This window comes from Eleginops maclovinus, chromosome 13 (assembly GCF_036324505.1).
Source record: "Eleginops maclovinus isolate JMC-PN-2008 ecotype Puerto Natales chromosome 13, JC_Emac_rtc_rv5, whole genome shotgun sequence".
Classification (NCBI taxonomy): Eukaryota; Metazoa; Chordata; class Actinopteri; order Perciformes; family Eleginopidae; genus Eleginops; species Eleginops maclovinus.
This window is the reverse complement of record NC_086361.1, coordinates 8,504,037-8,521,275: the sequence shown is the minus strand read 5'-3', so window position 1 is coordinate 8,521,275 and position 17,239 is coordinate 8,504,037. Positions and strand designations below refer to the sequence as shown.

Below are 17,239 nucleotides of genomic sequence, written 5' to 3'. Positions count from 1 at the left end.
ACGTAATTTCTGGATATTGGCTGCCCAATAATAAAATAGGAGGTTCGGTAGAGATAAGCCACCATCTTTGTCACGTCTCTGAAGAGTAGTCCTGCGTGCCCTTGGAGTCTTACCAGCCCAGATAAAAACAGAGATCATCCCATCTAGCTTATTGAAAAACTGTTTTGGTAAAAAAATTGGCAGACATTGGAAAAGAAAAAGAAATCTTGGTAAAAAGTTCATCTTAATAGATTGGATCCTACCAAACAAAGAAAGAGGGAGGGTACTCCATCGTTGTAAATCCGCCTTTATATCTGTGACTAGCTTAGAGAAGTTTGTTTCATGAAGGGAAGCAAGACTGCGAGTTATAGTTACACCCAAATACCGGAAACTCGTAGGAGCCAGGTGGAAAGGTAGGGCATGAGCTGGGATGCGAGTAGCTACTTCATTTACAGGGAAACACTCACTCTTGTCAAAATTTACCTTATAGCCTGAAAATGACCCAAAACTATTTAGGAGTTGCAGAATGTCACCAATACAGTTGACTGGATCGGAGATATAGAGTAAAAGGTCATCAGCATATAGCGAGACCCGGTGATCCAACCCAGCCCTGCGCATGCCTGTGAAAAGTGGAGATGACCTCAGAGCAATGGCAAGGGGCTCTATTGCCAAGGCAAATAATAAGGGGGAAATCGGACAGCCCTGCCGGGTGCCCCTCGTCAAGGGGAAGAATTTAGACAGTTGAGAATTTGTTTTTACGCTAGCAGTAGGGTTAGTATACAAAAGCCTAATCCATGACACAAACCGAGATCCAAAACCAAATTTATGAAGTGTAAAGAATAAATAGTCCCACTCCACCCGATCAAAAGCCTTCTCTGCGTCTAATGAGACAATCATCTCAGCATCTGGTGAGACTGCAGGGGAAAGCACAATATTAAGTAACCGTCTGATGTTAGAAGATAATTGACGACCCCTGATAAAGCCAGTCTGGTCCTCAGAGACAATACCTGGTAAACACGGGTCCAGGCGCAGAGCTGCCAACATACACGATTTTGGCGTAGCAGATACGATTTCCAGGCCCTAATTACGCCGCTACGCTTGACTTGAATATCCTACGCATTACCCAACAAATCGAAAAATGAATCGTGTAGCTGGCAGCCTCGTCCCTGTGTTGACATCCAACCAGCCCTAAAGCTCACATATAAGCCGTTTTATGATTCGTCCCTTGCGTTGACAAAGAGCCAATAGGATCGGCTGTACTTCTTTTTTGTAATACCCTCACTACTGTTACCAGGATGCTATGCTGTTTTGGCTCCCGCTGTTGATGAAGAATTCTATTCATGTAGACCAGTGCCGTGCGGTGAGCTCGTAGCTGGCTTTCAGAGTCAGATATGTGAAAAATATGTGAAGTCAATAGAGTTTATTAAAACATAATTCAATTGGCAGCTTGCACATTGACTACTGGTTGTTTTTCATATTTTATCTCAGCATTCTTCACACACACCTATGATAGGTACAACGAGTTGGCAGTTGGTAGCTAGAGAACTCGTGTTAATAACTGGTAGGCTAATATATTATTTCATGCGAAGATGCACAGGCACCCTGAGGATTTTTACCTTTACCCATTGAAATACAATGAGTTAAATCGGGGAAACTATAACATCAGCTCGATAACTAGCTATCATTACATGCGAATTGAACGCTTCCATTTAAATCGTTTAGGTTATTTAAGTCTCTTGAGCTAGCTAGCATAGCAACTAGATAACTATAGCAACCAAAAAACACAACTTTAGCTGCACAGTTTAATTTCTCAAACTCAGCTCACCAATACATAAAAAAAAAGATCGTTGGGTTCAAAGTGATCACAACGACGTTGTATGATGTTAAATGGATGACAGACATTAAACAATCCCCTCGGAAACACTCGGATATCAATGTAATCTTGGCTAATAATTAAACGTACTGGTGGCTTTCCATTCGTCTGCATTTGCATTGTTGTATTTTGTGGCAGATTCATGGGGGTAAATCATTATGGTTACATACTGTTACATATATATATCGGGGTAAAATCCATCAAGCATCTTTGTAACACAGCAGGGAGGCATTATACAGGAGGGAATATTTCCTCACTTGCATCTTTGTTACAGAGCAGGGAGGCATTATACAGGAGGTGCTAATTTCTCACTAGCTCCGCTTTGTGAGGGATTGCTCAATCTGACGTGAGGCGCCGCTCTTTGCCTTACCCCGCTTGTCTCCTCTGCTCAGGTCACGAGCAAATTCAGCTATTTTGGTTATAAAATTATTTAAGATCATTGGAATCATACAAAAATTACATTTATAGCACAGATAAGTAGAACATATTAATATCTGGGTTTTTTTCATTATATAATTTAACATATGTGTTGTGTTTTTATTATCTTAATTTCTAATGGACCAATGATAATTCGTGAATACACTATGCCCGCGAAATCGCGGAGCGAGCTGTCAGTTGAAGTCTATCAAAAATGGATGGTGAACGTACTTGTCCTCCGCTGAAAAAGCGGCGAATTTCTGAACAGCGCTTCAAGCTAGAATATAACGCAGAATGGCCGACCATCACCCGGTCGAAGCTGGACGACTTCCACGCTTACTGTATGTTGTGTAAGACAGATTTTAGCGTGAGGCATGGGGGCCGACACAACGTTGAAAAGCACATCAGGACTGCTAAACACACGTCATACAAGGCGGCAGTGGAAGCTACAAGGCCCATCGCGGGCTTCTTTACGGTTGACAGTGACACCAGTGTCATAAATGCCGAAGTGCTCGCTGTGGACTTTCTGGTGGAACACAACATCCCGATCGCGGTGGCCGACCACATCGGGCCACTGGTGAAAAAGATGTTTCCGGACTCGAAAATCGCTGGTAAGGCTCAAATGACAAATAGCCTCAATTCATCTCAAGCATTCATAGGCATAGATTTATATCTGTATACTGTCACAATACACTCTACAATCTGTACAGACTATATAAAACAGTTACAGTACTGCCCTGGTTGATAATCTGATTTAAATCTTGCAAATTAATCATTGCTAATTTATAGCCTACTGATACTGTATCATTCTAATAAACATTTTTCATTTTATGTAAAGGTGAAAAAAAAATAGCCTAGGCCAATTTACTCTACAGAGGATTAATATCATGATTGTAATTCTGCAATTCTGTGTAATCTAGAGTATAATCATGATAATACAATGCAATATTTTTGTGATTGCAATTGCAGGAAAGTATGGGTCTGGTCGCACAAAGAGCAGCGCCATTGTTGGAGCTCTTGCCAAGGAGGATGCGTCTGTGATCACGGAGGCAATGAGGACAGCTCCATACTCCCTAGCCACGGATGGGAGCACTGACTATGGAGACTGTAAGCTGTATCCTCTTGTTGTGAAGTACTTTGATCGAGGACTTGGGCGTGTTCTGACAGTACTCCTATCTTTGCCAGAGTGTCATGAGGCATCTACTGGGCAGAACATATTCAAACTCATTGACAATGAACTTGAGAAACGTAGCATATCCTGGGACAACTGCATGAGTTTTGGGGCAGATAATGCCATGGTGATGCAGGGACTCAAAGCTGGCACGGCAGGCTACATCAACAAAAAAAACAGTGCAGTATATGTGCTGGGATGCCCGTGCCATCTAATTCATCTAGCTGCAGAAAAAGCTGCTGCTCAGCTTCCAGTGTCCATTGAAGAGCTGCTGGTGGACATATACTTCTACCTAGATAAATCCAGCAAGAGGAAACAGGGACTGAAGAAATTTCAGGATCTGTGTGGAGTGGAAATGAGAAAGATTGTTAAACATGTAAGTACGAGGTGGCTCTCTTTAGATAAATGCATCGCCAGGTTGTTGCAGCAGTGGCCTGCATTGCTGCAATACTTTGAGTCAGAACAGTCTGGTCACAGCAGCAAGGACAAGACCACGCAGAGCAGCAGCAAGGACAAGACCACGCAGAGCAGCAGCAAGGACAAGACCACGCAGAGCAGCAGCAAGGACAAGACCACGCAGAGCAGCAGCAAGGACAAGTCCACCCACAGTGTTAGCAAGGACACATCAACCCACAGTAGCGGCAAGCAAGGACAATTCTCAGTTTGATTTGGCAGGCTATCTCTTTCGCCAACAAAACCTAGCCAAATTCTGTCAGGGAAAGAAAACACCAGCAGCTGCAACCACACAGCCCAAGACTGCAACGGCAAAGCCCAACACATCTAGCGCTGCACCCACTCGGCCCAAGACATCTAGCACTGCACCCACTCAGCCCAAGACATCTAGCGCTGCACACACTCAGCCCAAGACATCTACCACTACACCCACTCAGCCCAAAACATCTAGCACTGCACCCACTCAGCCCAAGACATCTAGCACTGCACCCACTCAGCCCAATACATCTAGCACTGGAGCCACTCAGCCCAAGACAGGGGCACAACAGAGAGTGCAGAGGGCATGTCAACATCTGCAGGACCCAACATTCCATCTTTACTGCTACTTTCTAAGTGCGGTCCTGCCAATATTTGATGAGGCCAACACTCTGCTGCAGCTAGACAAACCCTGCATACAAATACTACACAGGACTTTGACCACACAGCTGAAGAATCTCTTGAAACGATTTGTGAAGCCTCAGGTGATCAATGCAGCTGCTAAGGTTCACCAGGTACCATTCAGGGAACCAAGCAACCAGAAGAGCAATGAGACCTTGTTCATTGGGCAAAACACCAGAGACTTCATAAGAGATCACCCTGAGCTTGAGGAGCTGCAGCTTGCCCAGGTCTTCAGCGCTGTGCGGGCATTCTACATGAAGGCTGTTGAGTACATGGTGAAGAGGTTTCCCTATGATGACCCAGTGATAAGGAATGCTTCTGTGGCTGACATGTCTGCACGGGACAGCGCAGACTTCAATTCTGTGAGGTACTTCACAGGCAGATTCCCCTGCTTGAAGATGAGTGCTGAGGAGATGGACAAGCTTGAGGGTCAATTCATGACCTACCAAACCGATGCTCTGCCAGAAAGCATCACCAGCTGTGACAGACCAGACACACAGTGGCACCTGATGAGTCAGCTGAAGGATGGAAATGGCCATCTCAAGTACCCTTTACTCTGCAAGGTAATGCTGGCTATCCTCTGCATCTTCCATTCCAATGCAGACTGCGAACGCATCTTCAGTCTTGTCACAAAAAACAGAACGGAGTTCAGACCTAGTATGGGAATGGAGACCCTGAGTAACCTCATTACCCACAAACAATTCATGGTGGCAAAGGGGTCTGTCTGCTACAAGCAGGCGTACTCCAAGACAACTCTTGCCAAGGCCAAGTCAGCAACCTATGACCATCTAAAGTGAGAGGTTGATGAGATGGTCATGTCACAGCCAAAGGTTCCCTTGAGTTGAACTCTGTTCTAAAAAAAGGCTGTGTAAAGGTTTTTCATGTGTTATTGTTCAGTATTGTTTCATGATGAATTCTGTTCGGTTAATAAACATATTTTTGTTGTGTATGTTGGTGTTTAATTGTGTGCAACAGTACAGGGAAAAGGAGAAATTATACACGAAAAACATGTCCTAATATGACCTAGATTGCATCTCAGAGCATGTAAAGTCTCTGGCTTCTGATAAGATAAGATAACTTTTATTAATCCTGTAAGGGAATTGCACATGTTATAGCAGCAGGGTGATAGGAAAAGGAATAGGGAACTATATATACATACAATTTACAGTAAAATAATAACAGTTGAATACAAAAGATAAATAGAAATAAGTAAAGTAAAAATGAAATAAGGGGGCATTCGGGGGGCTTCGGCGGACCTCGGACCCCCGGCTTCGAAAAAAATTTTGCCTCGCTCCGCTCGGCCTGCTACTATTTTCTAAAACACAATGTTGGCAGCTCTGCAGGCGGTTCGCCAGTACCTTAGCAAGAAGTTTGACATCCGCGTTCAAGAGACTTATAGGTCTCCAGCTACTACAATCTTCTGCTTTTTTGCCTTTTTTGAGAATAAGGGAGATTGAGGCCTGTCTTAGTGTTGGGGGTAGAGTACCATTTTTCAGGGAATCATTAAACATATCTAATAAAAGGGGAGCTAACTGGGCCGAGAACTTTTTATAAAAATCTACAGGAAAACCATCCGGGCCTGGGGCCTTGTTATTTTGCATCTTCCTAAGACTGCCAGTTATCTCCTCTAGAGACAGAGGGTCGTCCAAGCTATCACGCGTGAGAGTATCAATATTAGAGATATCCAGACTGTCAAAAAAATGCTCTATATTTGTATTGTCTATAGGGGGTTCAGATGTGTACAGCTTGGAGTAAAATGTGGTAAAGGCATCGTTTATTTCAGTAGGATTCGTAGTGAGGGAATGTGAGGAGTCATAGACCTGTGTAATAAACTGAGAAACTGACTGGTGTTTAAGCTGCGATGCTAAGAGGCGACTAGCCTTATCACCGTATTCATAATACGTACCCCTTGTCCGTCTAAGAAGATACTCAGCCCTGCCAGTGGAAAGCAAATCAAATTTGGATTGAAGCTTACGCCTCTCAGCATACAATTCAGGAGTGGGAGAACTCGAGTACTGTCTGTCTAATTTACTAATAGCGTCAACCAAATCCTGCTGTTCTTTTGTCTTTTGTTTTCTAGAGTGAGCATTATACGAAATAATCTCTCCTCGCATCACTGCTTTAAAAGTTTCCCAAAGAAGGGAGGGGGAGGTGGATTCAGATTTATTATTATCAATAAAAAAGTCTATTTGCTTTGAAATATGCTCACAAAATGTTTTGGTAGCTAACAGGCCTGTATTAAATCTCCAGGGCCCACACCTTGGACTAGGGGAGAGAGATAGCTCTAGAACAAGAGGAGCATGATCAGAGATGACGATAGCAGAGTATTCAGTCAGTCCAACAGAAGACAGAAGGGCTTTATCTACAAAAAAATAATCAATGCGTGAGTAAACACGGTGAACTAGAGAGAAGTATGAAAAATCCCTTTTAGTCGGGTGGAGAAACCGCCATGGGTCAATACAACCCACCTGGTTCATAAATGTGGATAGTGCTCGAGCCATACAAGAAGGGGTAAATCTTTTGGGACATGACCTGTCTAACTGTGGATCAACTACAAGGTTCAAATCACCCCCGAAGATGAGGCGGTGTGTGTCCATATTTGGTAAAGAGGAGAAAATTGAGGTCATAAAATTTGGATTATCAAAATTTGGGGCATATACATTAACCAAAATCACTGGGGTCTGATATAGCACACCTTTGACTATAATATAACGCCCTCCGGGATCTGAAGTAGTTTGTTCAGCTGAAAACTGAACACGTTTGTGTATTATGATGGCTGTGCCCCTGGCTTTAGAATTGAAATTTGAATGAAAAACCTGCCCCACCCAAGGCTTACGAAGCCTAGCATGGTCATTCACACAAAGGTGCGTTTCCTGGAGAAAAGCAATATCAGTATTGAGACTTTTTAGGTGTGAGAACACTCTCGACCTCTTAATTGGTCCTCCCAGTCCCCTGACATTCCAGCTAATAAATCTAACAGAGCCTACAGACCCTCTCTGACCTGTATTCTGGTTAGTCATTAATTAAAATCATCAACCATATGTAACATAACAAGCGTAGTGGACAAGCATCATACACACCAGTAACATTAGATATTAAAAACAAAGACCCTCCCCTAGACAAACACCCAACCTTTTCCCAAAATAACCCTCTACTGAAAAAGAAAAAACACATATCTTTGAGGACAAATGAAAACAAAGAAAACCTTAAGCTCAACATTGCGGTTAGCAAAGTGAGTAGCAGGATAAACCTTTGCTAAACAACCAGTTGACCACGCAGTGGTATCCCCTCCTACAATATCAAATTAAATTAAACACCACTAGAACGATTCTGTTTTTAGAACAGACAAATTGGCAACGATCTACAGTCCAACAGAACAAATGCTGGCAGGTGACTAAACACCAGCAGAGGACAGTGCTGCACTCACCCGGAAAAAATGATGAGTCCAAACAGAAAAACACGGGCTTGGTGAGCAGGCTAAACGGAATTAGCCTAGCCTAGCAAAAACACACCCGTAGGCAACAACGGAGTTATCAAAAAAAGTAAAATCAACCCGTAGCGAAATGGAAACACGGCAGCTTAAGTCTTATGAATGCGTTCTTGATAGAAGCGATCAGCCAGCTCGGGAGTGTCAAACAAGTGGACCATACCGTTGAAGGTGACTCTCAGCCGGGCGGGGTAAATCATGCCGAATCGCACTCCTTTTTTGTAAAGCTGGGACTTCACATTATTGAAAGCGGCTCTCTTCTTAGCAATAGTGGCGCTGAAATCCTCGTAGAATTTGATCCTGTGCCCTCGGTAGGACATCTCCCGGTGTTCCTTGGCCCATTTCAAAACCTGCTCCTTCTCAACGTAGCGATGGAAACGGACAATTATGGGCCGAGAGCCCTGGCTGGGTCTGGGTCTCAGGCTGCGATGTGCGCGATCGAGCTCCGGGCCGGAGTCAGGTAAGACATCTCCAGCCACCTCCTTGAATAACTGAGACATAAACTGCCTAGCGTTTGCACCTTCCATATCTTCAGGAATACCCACGACTCTGAGGTTCTGACGCTTGGAGCGCGATATCAAGTCCTCCACTGTAGCGTGTAGCGCTGAGTTATCATCCGACACGGAGGCTAGCTGGTTCTTCAAGGTCGCCACGTCTTGCTGCAGGCTAACGATGTCATCTGAGTGGGAAGACAGTGTGCTCTCGATCTGTGATATGGTGGCGGTGTGAGTCGCCACAGTGTTGGTTATAGATTCAAGTGTTGGGAGTATCGGGGCCATGGCTTCCGACAAGGCAGCGTTGAAATCTTCCTTAAGACTTTCGCTCAATTTCTGGAGCTCAATGACTAGCATCTCAGCCGTTAACTGTGTAGGCCCCGTCGACGACATTTTCTGCTTGTCCTCGAGTCCCGGGAATGAATCAGTCATTCGCTGCTGGGTTTTACCGATCCGTCCACCCTTGCTCATCGTAACGGTGTGCAATATTGTTCCGTTTAACTCTATCAATGTAGTCTGTACCAAAGTTTAAATAAAATTCGGCGTTATCTTAGTAAAATATTATGAAAAATGCGGAGCTGATAGCAACTGCGTCCTCCTTCTACATGCTCAAACCGGAAGCCAGCCATAAAAATATAAGTTAAAGGGCTGCCTTAAAATTCTAAGTCAATTGAACAAACATAATTTGTTGTTCTAACACTACTTTATGTTGTCTTGATTAAAAATCTCTTGTTATGTAAACCTCTGCTTTAGTTGGGTTGATTTGAAATTAATAATTGATGGAACTTCTTTTGCTTTTGGGCTGAACTTAAAAATGTATTTCAGCATAATGAAAAATGGTAAGTTCAGTAAACCTTCATTTAGTCTATTTGATATGGATTAGTTATTGGATTGAACTGCTTAGTTTAGTTGTTTGAACATATGAATCTACTTTATCTTAATTGAATGTGTCTGGTGATTTGCATTAAATATACTAATTGAATGAACTTATTAAACAATATTTCTTTGAACTTAGTCAATTTCAACATAACTAATGTGGCCTGGTTAAAGTTGATTACACTTAAAATCCATTTCACCATATCATTAAAAAAAAACATGATTAGTAAATAGATGCCTATAAAAAAGATAAGCCATGTCACTTTAGAAACAGTGATTAATGTAAATATGATTTCATGTTCATCTTGGACAGGAAAGGAACACTAGAAACAAACCTTGTTACAAACCTAATGACAGTTTTAAGTTTTAGGCATTAAGTAAAAACGTAATAAAATGTAAAAATACTTGAAAATGAAATTTGTCAATTGAAAAAATACTGTAAATGATTTGAAATTATACTATTACTCTACCCTGCACTGAAGGTCAATGAAAAAGGAATCCACACTTCAAGTGTACTCACAGGTTCTAAGATGCCTGTTATTTGCAGATGTGATAAGAGAGAGAGCACACTACAAGTCTTTAGTGTTTGCTTGCATCACACTACTTTTTTATTGACCAGACAAACATTTGGTTCACACAGAACTACAGACCTCCTTCGGTCATATCTCACTGGGGTCAGATGCTGAGCATTCAAAACATTCAAGCTTGTGTGTGTGTGTATGCATTTACATTTACAAGTCAGGGAAACTTTATTCCACCAGCCATTCTTACCTCCTTCTCAGATATTGCCTAATTGTTTCTTGGGGTCTTTTTTATTCCATTGTGATTACAAAAGATAATTTACCGCTATTATTAAATCTGACAGTTTTAGACGTTTGGCAATGCAGAGAGAACATTTCACACCAGTCTTCTTATCTTACTCGGGTAAAAACCTTGTTAAAAATCAAACAAGCAAAAAAAGATTTTTGCACAATTCAACCAACCGAGTTTAACCATGTTGAGCTCAAACGTCTTATGCCATATTACAAAGTTTTTCGCAAGAGTCTGTTTCTCAATCCATGGACAAGTGAAGAACACTGCCCTCCACCGATGTTCATCAGGACCTTCTGAGTAACTTCAAATGTATACCTCAATTCTTTAGGATAGTCTATGTTGAGGGCAAAAAGAAGACCCATTAGCAAGGTTTCAATTCAAGGTTTCAAGGTTTTATTTGTCATATGCACAGCAGACACAGCATATATGTTGGCAATGAAAATCTTATGTCGCGTGCTCCTCCAACAACTCAACATACATGGTGCAAATAAGATAAATAAAATAGTGCAAAAAGAGAGAAGAATATTTACAATATCAACAATAAAGATTTGAAGATGTGAAATATATACATATGTGGAATACATTGAAAGTATTTAAATACTTTACACTGTTGAATGAGGAGGTATGGACAGATGCATATATTATGTATAACAGATGTATATGGCAGATATGTACAATATATAGATATGTAGAGCAAGATGGCGCCGAGGATGGCTGCCGTGTCTCGAGCTCCTCACCAACTCCACATCTTAGTGTTTTTATTGTTTTACTTTGTTGGTTGTTTTTAACTTTTTTTTGCAACATGCAAACCGCCCAAGCGAGCCCTATCATCCAATATGATAGAGAACAACTTTTACACATCAGGTCGCTGGTGGACAGCAATAATCCACGACGACCTGCAAACAATGGAGAGTCTCCGTGTTTACCTGCTGGAGCTCTAGCTGTGGAGCGCAGGAGGAAGAGACCACGAGGCTCCCGGGCCGGGGTCCTGGTCAGGCTGAGGAAACGTGAAAACAGGCCTCCTCTACCGAGTTTACTTCTGGCAAATGTCCAATCCCTGGATAATAAGCTGGACGAACTCCGTAGCAGGGTGGCATTTCAACGGGACATTAAGACCTGTAATGTTTTGGTTTTCACGGAGACTTGGCTCGACCCCACGATACCGGACGCCGCCATTGCTCCACACGGATTCTCCATTCATCGCCAGGACCGGACAATAAACTCAGGGAAGAGCAAGGGAGGAGGTGTCTGCTTCATGATTAACAACAACTGGTGCTCAGATGTGGAGATCATTTCTTCGGACTGTTCTCCCAGCCTAGAGCACATCATGATCGGATGCCGGCCTTTTTATCTGCCGAGGGAGTTCACATCTGTTGTTCTAACAGCAGTGTATGTTCCGCCGCACGCTGACAACAACACAGCGCTGGAGGAGCTGTATGGGATTATCGACAGGACAGAGACTTCTCGGCCAGAGGCCGCATTTATTGTGGCCGGGGATTTTAACAGAGCCAACATGAAGAAAGTCCTGCCGAAATACTATCAGCACGTCAGCTGCCCCACGCGCGGTGGAAATACACTGGACCATGTTTACACTCCTTTCCGGCATGGATATAAAGCCCTCCCCCGCCCCCCCTTCGGCAAGTCAGACCACATATCTCTTCTTCTGCTCCCCGTTTACCGGCAGAGACTGAAGAGGGACCGACCTGTGACAAGGACAGTGCAGCGTTGGTCCGAGCAGTCTGACTCTGCTCTCCGCCACTGCTTTGGCATCACGGAGTGGTGTGTGTTTGAGGAGGACGATATAAACACACACACTGACGCGGTCATTTGCTACATCGGCAAATGCATCGATGACGTCGTGCCGCGGATTACTGTACGGACATTCCCAAATGAGAAGCCCTGGATAAACGGCGAGGTCCGAGCTAAACTTAAAGCACGGGCCATCGCGCACAGCGGCGGTGATTTGGATGAGTACAGGAATTCCAGGTATGCACTCCGGAGAGCTATTAGCAGTGCAAAAAGACAATACAGGGACAAGGTGGAGTCGAACTACAAGGGCTCCAACGCCAGAAATATGTGGTCTGGACTAAAAACAATAACTGACTACAAAAGGACAACGAGTGGTGCTGAGGAAGTGTCTGCATCTCTCCCAGATGAACTGAACACATTTTATGCACGCTTTGAGAAGCCCCCGGCTGTGGAGGCACAGAAGGCCCGGGATCCCTGCTCACTGGTTTTAACCAGTGCAGATGTGTGTAGATCTCTGAAAAGGATCAACGCACACAGGGCTCCAGGACCTGATGGCATCCCTGGCCGTGCTCTCAAGGTGTGTGCAGTTCAGCTGGCAGATGTGTTCACAGACATTTTCAATAGGTCACTGCTCCAGTCTGTAGTCCCCACATGTTTTAAAGAGTCCATCATTGTCCCTGTCCCCAAAAAGACAAAACCCATCTGCCTCAATGACTACCGCCCAGTTGCACTCACCTCCATCATCATGAAGTGCTTTGAGCGGTTAGTCAAAACTTTTATCACCTCCTCCCTCCCTGACTCACTGGACCCCCTGCAGTTTGCCTACAGAGCAAACAGGTCCACGGATGATGCCATCTCCCTCACCCTCCACACTGCCCTCTCCCACCTGGACCAGAGGAACACTTATGTGAGAATGCTGTTCATTGACTACAGTTCAGCATTCAACACCATTGTGCCCTCCAAGCTCATCATTAAGCTCAGGGACCTTGGGCTCAACAGCGCCCTCTGTGACTGGATCATGAGCTTCCTGACGGGCAGATCCCAGGCAGTGCGGATGGGGAACATCACATCCTCCACCTTGACCCTCAACACCGGAGCCCCTCAGGGTTGTGTGCTCAGCCCTCTCCTCTACTCCCTGTTCACGCACGACTGCGTGGCCACACACAGCTCCAACACCATCATCAAGTTTGCTGACGACACGACCGTCATCGGCCTGATCACAGACGGCGACGAGACGGCGTACAGAGAGGAGGTCAGAGCCCTGACATCTTGGTGCCAGGACAACAACCTCCATCTCAACGTCAGCAAAACAAAGGAGCTGATTGTGGACTACAGGAAGAGGCAGAGAGAGGCACACACACCCATCACCATCGACGGGACTCCTGTGGAGAGAGTCAGCAGCTTCAGGTTCCTCGGGGTAAACATCAGTGAGGACCTGACATGGACACATCACACCAGGGTCATATCCAAGACGGCTCGACAGCGGCTCTTCTTCCTCCGCAGGCTGCGGAAGTTCAACATGGACTCCAGGATACTCTGCAACTTCTACAGGTGCACCATCGAGAGTATCCTGACTGGCTGCATCACCGCCTGGTATGGCAGTTGCACCGCCCTCAACCGTAAGACTCTACAGAGGGTGGTGAAAACTGCTCAGCACATCACCAGGACGGAGCTGCCATCCATGGAGGACCTCTACACCCAGCGGTGTAGGAAGAAGGCCGGTAGGATATTAAAGGACCCCCATCACCCCAGCAACAATCTGTTCTGTCTGCTGCCGTCTGGCAGACGGTACCGCAGCATCCGGACCAAGACCACCAGACTCAGGGACAGTTTTATACCACAGGCTATAAGACTACTGAACTCCTGAGCTCTGTGAATGTCTACTCACATCTGTTTATAGTACACACATACATATATATATATATTATACACATCTGCCATACATATCTGTTTATAGTACACATATCTGTATATTATACATATCTGCCATATACATCTGTTATACATAATATATGCATCTGTCCATACCTCCTCATTCCACAGTGTAAAGTATTTAAATACTCTCAATGTATTCCACATATGTATATATTTCACATCCTCAAATCTTTATTGTTAATATTGTAAATATTCTTCTCTCTTTTTCACTATTTTATTTATCTTTTGCACCATGTATGTTGAGTTGTTGGAGGAGCACGCGACATAAGATTTTCATTGCCAACATATACGCTGTATCTGCTGTGCATATGACAAATAAAACCTTGAAACCTTGAAACCTTGAATGTGTACTATAAACAGATATGTATGGCAGATGTGTATAATATATATATATGTATGTGTGTACTATAAACAGATGTGAGTAGACATTCACAGAGCTCAGGAGTTCAGTAGTCTTATAGCCTGTGGTATAAAACTGTCTCTGAGTCTGGTGGTCTTGGTCCGGATGCTGCGGTACCGTCTGCCAGACGGCAGCAGACAGAACAGATTGTTGCTGGGGTGATGGGGGTCCTTTAATATCCTACCGGCCTTCTTCCTACACCGCTGGGTGTAGAGGTCCTCCATGGATGGCAGCTCCGTCCTGGTGATGTGCTGAGCAGTTTTCACCACCCTCTGTAGAGTCTTACGGTTGAGGGCGGTGCAACTTCCATACCAGGCGGTGATGCAGCCAGTCAGGATACTCTCGATGGTGCACCTGTAGAAGTTGCAGAGTATCCTGGAGTCCATGTTGAACTTCCGCAGCCTGCGGAGGAAGAAGAGCCGCTGTCGAGCCGTCTTCGATATCACCCTGGTGTGATGTGTCCATGTCAGGTCCTCACTGATGTTTACCCCGAGGAACCTGAAGCTGCTGACTCTCTCCACAGGAGTCCCGTCGATGGTGATGGGTGTGTGTGCCTCTCTCTGCCTCTTCCTGTAGTCCACAATCAGCTCCTTTGTTTTGCTGACGTTGAGATGGAGGTTGTTGTCCTGGCACCAAGATGTCAGGGCTCTGACCTCCTCTCTGTACGCCGTCTCGTCGCCGTCTGTGATCAGGCCGATGACGGTCGTGTCGTCAGCAAACTTGATGATGGTGTTGGAGCTGTGTGTGGCCACGCAGTCGTGCGTGAACAGGGAGTAGAGGAGAGGGCTGAGCACACAACCCTGAGGGGCTCCGGTGTTGAGGGTCAAGGTGGAGGATGTGATGTTCCCCATCCGCACTGCCTGGGATCTGCCCGTCAGGAAGCTCATGATCCAATCACAGAGGGCGCTGTTGAGCCCAAGGTCCCTGAGCTTAATGATGAGCTTGGAGGGCACAATGGTGTTGAATGCTGAACTGTAGTCAATGAACAGCATTCTCACATAAGTGTTCCTCTGGTCCAGGTGGGAGAGGGCAGTGTGGAGGGTGAGGGAGATGGCATCATCCGTGGACCTGTTTGCTCTGTAGGCAAACTGCAGGGGGTCCAGTGAGTCAGGGAGGGAGGAGGTGATAAAAGTTTTGACTAACCGCTCAAAGCACTTCATGATGATGGAGGTGAGTGCAACTGGGCGGTAGTCATTGAGGCAGATGGGTTTTGTCTTTTTGGGGACAGGGACAATGATGGACTCTTTAAAACATGTGGGGACTACAGACTGGAGCAGTGACCTATTGAAAATGTCTGTGAACACATCTGCCAGCTGAACTGCACACACCTTGAGAGCACGGCCAGGGATGCCATCAGGTCCTGGAGCCCTGTGTGCGTTGATCCTTTTCAGAGATCTACACACATCTGCACTGGTTAAAACCAGTGAGCAGGGATCCTGGGCCTTTTGTGCCTCCACAGCCGGGGGCTTCTCAAAGCGTGCATAAAATGTGTTCAGTTCATCTGGGAGAGATGCAGACACTTCCTCAGCACCACTCGTTGTCCTTTTGTAGTCTGTTATTGTTTTTAGTCCAGACCACATATTTCTGGCGTTGGAGCCCTTGTAGTTCGACTCCACCTTGTCCCTGTATTGTCTTTTCGCACTGCTAATAGCTCTCCGGAGTGCATACCTGGAATTCCTGTACTCATCCAAATCACCGCCGCTGTGCGCGATGGCCCGTGCTTTAAGTTTAGCTCGGACCTCGCCGTTTATCCAGGGCTTCTCATTTGGGAATGTCCGTACAGTAATCCGCGGCACGACGTCATCGATGCATTTGCCGATGTAGCAAATGACCGCGTCAGTGTGTGTGTTTATATCGTCCTCCTCAAACACACACCACTCCGTGATGCCAAAGCAGTGGCGGAGAGCAGAGTCAGACTGCTCGGACCAACGCTGCACTGTCCTTGTCACAGGTCGGTCCCTCTTCAGTCTCTGCCGGTAAACGGGGAGCAGAAGAAGAGATATGTGGTCTGACTTGCCGAAGGGGGGGCGGGGGAGGGCTTTATATCCATGCCGGAAAGGAGTGTAAACATGGTCCAGTGTATTTCCACCGCGCGTGGGGCAGCTGACGTGCTGATAGTATTTCGGCAGGACTTTCTTCATGTTGGCTCTGTTAAAATCCCCGGCCACAATAAATGCGGCCTCTGGCCGAGAAGTCTCTGTCCTGTCGATAATCCCATACAGCTCCTCCAGCGCTGTGTTGTTGTCAGCGTGCGGCGGAATATACACTGCTGTTAGAACAACAGATGTGAACTCCCTCGGCAGATAAAAAGGCCGGCATCCGATCATGATGTGCTCTAGGCTGGGAGAACAGTCCGAAGAAATTATCTCCACATCTGAGCACCAGTTGTTGTTAATCATGAAGCAGACACCTCCTCCCTTGCTCTTCCCTGAGTTTACTGTCCGGTCCTGGTGATGAATGGAGAATCCGTGTGGAGCAATGGCGGCGTCCGGTATCGTGGGGTCGAGCCAAGTCTCCGTGAAAACCAAAACATTACAGGTCTTAATGTCCCGTTGAAATGCCACCCTGCTACGGAGTTCGTCCAGCTTATTATCCAGGGATTGGACATTTGCCAGAAGTAAACTCGGTAGAGGAGGCCTGTTTTCACGTTTCCTCAGCCTGACCAGGACCCCGGCCCGGGAACCTCGTGGTCTCTTCCTCCTGCGCTCCACAGGTAGAGCTCCAGCAGGTAAACACGGAGACTCTCCATTGTTTGCAGGTCGTCGTGGATTATTGCTGTCCACCAGCGACCTGATGTGTAAAAGTTGTTCTCTATCATATTGGATGATAGGGCTCGCTTGGGCGGTTTGCATGTTGCAAAAAAAAGTTAACAACCAACAAAGTAAAACAATAAAAACACTAAGATGTGGAGTTGTTGAGGAGCTCGAGACACGGC

The 17,239-nt window shown here is 45.5% G+C and overlaps 1 protein-coding gene across 1 annotated transcript; it reads left to right on the top strand.

Annotated features, from left to right (window-relative positions):
- Positions 1–1,133: 1,133 nt before the first annotated feature.
- Positions 1,134–5,347, top strand: LOC134875257 (uncharacterized). Its single transcript, XM_063899744.1, has 3 exons — positions 1,134–2,880; positions 3,239–4,101; positions 4,331–5,347. The coding sequence occupies exons 1-3, from the start codon at positions 2,484–2,486 to the stop codon at positions 5,345–5,347; spliced, it is 2,277 nt and encodes a 758-aa protein (XP_063755814.1). The 5' UTR covers positions 1,134–2,483.
- Positions 5,348–17,239: the final 11,892 nt, after the last annotated feature.

Bases quoted from the DNA above. Each gene is read 5' to 3' on its own strand.
- LOC134875257 (XM_063899744.1), top strand. From the start codon at position 2,484: ATGGATGGTGAACGTACTTGTCCTCCGCTGAAAAAGCGGCGAATTTCT. The intron at 2,881-3,238 runs GTAAGGCTCAAA...TTGCAATTGCAG, and splicing joins TCCGGACTCGAAAATCGCTG to GAAAGTATGGGTCTGGTCGC. The intron at 4,102-4,330 runs GTTTGATTTGGC...ACACCCACTCAG, and splicing joins GCAAGCAAGGACAATTCTCA to CCCAAAACATCTAGCACTGC.